This window comes from Triticum dicoccoides, chromosome 6A (assembly GCF_002162155.2).
Source record: "Triticum dicoccoides isolate Atlit2015 ecotype Zavitan chromosome 6A, WEW_v2.0, whole genome shotgun sequence".
Classification (NCBI taxonomy): Eukaryota; Viridiplantae; Streptophyta; class Magnoliopsida; order Poales; family Poaceae; genus Triticum; species Triticum dicoccoides.
Genome location: NC_041390.1, coordinates 167,316,338 through 167,318,987, shown reverse-complemented (window position 1 = coordinate 167,318,987; position 2,650 = coordinate 167,316,338). Strand labels below are relative to the sequence as shown.

Sequence of the window (2,650 nt, the reverse complement as noted above, 5' to 3'; positions counted from 1 at the left end):
CGAAGAACCCCAATCACTCGACCACACACACGCCAGATTCACCCCATCTATCTAATCTACTGCTACTCTACTAGCCCTGTTCGTATTTGCTTTCCTTTTTTTTTTCAGTCACTCGTTCGGAGACATGTATTGCACTGTTGCAAATTCTTGCCATTGCGATGAAAACTTTTCAGTTCATCGCTGTGGTATGCAGAACAGAAGGATCTCAAATGTTAGCCATCGCCTTGGACAACTGCTGCTGCAAGCTGAAGGTCACGATGGGTTCTCCATGCTGCGCAAGCAATCCTTAACTTGTGAACATCGACTTGTTACCCCGAGGTTTATAGGGAAACAACCTTGTGGCGAAGCAGAGATGCCATATTCCATACATGTGTAGGAAAGCGATTCCGCAAAGCTTACTGCGGAAGGAACAAGATTCCATCGACAAGTAGAGAAAATGACACGATGAAGAGGAGATGTCAAATTATCATGGAAGAAAAAAGGAGCGCTTGAAGTTTATGTTGTGAAAGCAGCTCCCTGAACTCTGAAGAAGCACGCGGTTTGACAAATGATCATTCAGAAATGCATCTTAATTATTTACAGTATACGAAGATTGAAGAACAGAAGACTTGATGTACATGAGAGGATCACTCTTTTCAATCGTGGTGGAATTTACAGAATGCGGGCGAGTTCTGGTGTTCTAAGTAAACGCAGGCTTGCTAATCTGCCTGCAGTCAATGCTTGTCAGTAATCATCAATCAGGTCGATAATGCTAGGAAAATGAATGTAGATGACAGGAGCGTCGCCGAGTACCGCGCGATCTTCCACCCCTTGATGGAGGAGGACGACGAGGTGAGGCCCTTGAAGCCGAGGTCGAGGGAGACGCTGCCGTCGGGCTTGAAGAGCCCGAAGTGGCGCTCGCTCCCGGGGCCGGTCTTGAGGTCCTCGTTGAAGAGCGCGAAGATGAAGGCCTTGACCACCCTCTTGGGCCTGTAGGGCGTCCCCTTCCTCAGGAACAGCCGCTTCCGCAGGTTGAAGTTGTAGGTCCGGGCGTTCTCCAGCGTGGCGCCGGGCTCCGTGGCATCGCCGGCGGACGCCCAGCCGGTCTCCGACACGCGCACCTCCATGTCGCTGTACCCGGCGGCCTCCAGCGCGGCGTAGGTGGCGTCGATCTGGGCCTCGAACATGTTGTCGTAGTGGAGGTTGGTCTTCTGGTCCAGGATGCCGGCGTTGGGCTTCATCAGCGCGTAGTTCACGTCGATGTGCTCCGGGTCGCTCATGTAGGCCAGGAACGGGTACGCGTTCACGTAGAAGGGCGCGCCCGTCTTGGAGAAGAAGTCCAGGAGCGGCTTCAGGTACGGCATGAGGTCGGGCCGGAACGTGCCGGCGGAGGGCGGGTACGAGGTGCCAAACACCGCCTCCGAGTGCGGCGTGTTCACCTCGATCCTGCCGGACAGGCGCATCGCGCGGAGCGCGTCGTGGATGTTGACGACGGCGCCGAAGAGCGCCTCGGCGAGCCCCGTGTCCTGCCCGCCCAGGATCTCGTTGCCCACGATGATGGCCACGATGCGCGTGGACGGGTAGTAGGGCCGCACGTTCTCGTTCACCCAGTCCATGGCCTTGCTCGGGGTGGCGGAGATGTCCTTGACGAGGCCGTTCGGGATGGCGATGGCGAGGTTGAGCCCGGAGTTGCGGAACGCGTCCAGCACGGTGTGGTCCGAGTCGAAGATGCGGACGTTCTTGATCCGCGCCATCTGGAGCAGCTTCACCACCTCCGTCGGCGGCGGCAGGTTGTCGGCGATCCGGCCGTAGTTCACCCCGTACGTCCCCACGAATGAGTGGAAAGCCGCGACTGCCAATCAATCAAGAAACCAAAAATCAGTCATGGCGGGAGAAGCAGCAACAGAGAGGCTAGCTGATCAGGCGGGGGCATGCGATACGTACCGCGGCGGGGGAAGAAGGCGAGGAGGCAGAAGAAGAGGAGGAGCAGGAGGACCGGCCGGCGGTGGCCGAGGCTGGAGTCCGGCCGGCCGCGCGGAGTCACCGCCATGGTCTTCCGGCGAGGCGGGGAGCAGGTGGCAGGCAGCGCACGTGGTGGCGACTGGAGGAGGAAGAGGAGGAGGAGGCTGTGGCCGGTAATGGGCGGGGCATTAGAGGAGGGCCGGGGCGCCACTTTGCTTGAGGTGCAGGGCATGGCGGCACGGCGGCAAGTGCCATGGAGGGAGCACGGAGGCGGCAAGTATCCGCGGTTACTTACTCCATCCGCCGCGTTGCTTGCTCGGCCGGAGCAAGCCAAGGATCGACGTTGCCGAGAGTGGTCAGGCGAGGTTACTGGCGGATCCAAGGATGGAATCCGGTCTCTTGCGTTGCTTCCTCAAGCGACGTACAGCGCCCTGCTCTGTGTCTGCACGCTCTGTGTCTGTACCTTCTGGCTTTCAGCTGTCTTCAGTACGGATACATAAGATTGCCCGTAGCACTCGCGGTTCTGCTCTATACTTAAGCTGGGCCGAAAGTTTATTATTTCTAAATCGCTTTATGAAAATTTTAGACGACTTAGAACATCATCATCGCTATGCTTGGTTAGTCAAACAAATAGTGGGGTATTATGGACTTGGAAAAGAACCCTCCTGGTTGCTCTCGTGATGGGGTGGCAAGGGTCAACAACTACCCA

At 57.1% G+C, this 2,650-nt stretch overlaps 1 protein-coding gene across 2 annotated transcripts; it reads right to left on the bottom strand.

Annotated features, from left to right (window-relative positions):
* Window positions 1-539: 539 nt before the first annotated feature.
* Window positions 540-2,446, bottom strand: LOC119316449 (glucan endo-1,3-beta-glucosidase 14-like). 2 transcript variants are annotated; one of them, XM_037590766.1, is made up of 3 exons: window positions 1,924-2,446; window positions 793-1,831; window positions 555-707 (listed from the first exon to the last, which is right to left on the bottom strand). In XM_037590766.1, the coding sequence occupies exons 1-3, from the start codon at window positions 2,171-2,173 to the stop codon at window positions 680-682; spliced, it is 1,317 nt and encodes a 438-aa protein (XP_037446663.1). In that variant the 5' UTR covers window positions 2,174-2,446; the 3' UTR covers window positions 555-679. The 2 variants fall into 2 exon arrangements, with proteins under 2 accessions (XP_037446662.1, XP_037446663.1); XM_037590765.1 differs by having other exon boundaries at window positions 540-1,831; window positions 1,924-2,445.
* Window positions 2,447-2,650: the final 204 nt, after the last annotated feature.

What these genes read in the sequence shown, in the direction of transcription:
- LOC119316449 (XM_037590765.1), bottom strand. Translation starts at nt 2,173, where the DNA reads ATGCCCTGCACCTCAAGCAAAGTGGCGCCCCGGCCCTCCTCTAATGCC. An exon ending in CGCCTTCTTCCCCCGCCGCG is followed by an intron (nt 1,832 to 1,923) that starts GTACGTATCGCA and finishes ATTGATTGGCAG; the next exon opens with TCGCGGCTTTCCACTCATTC.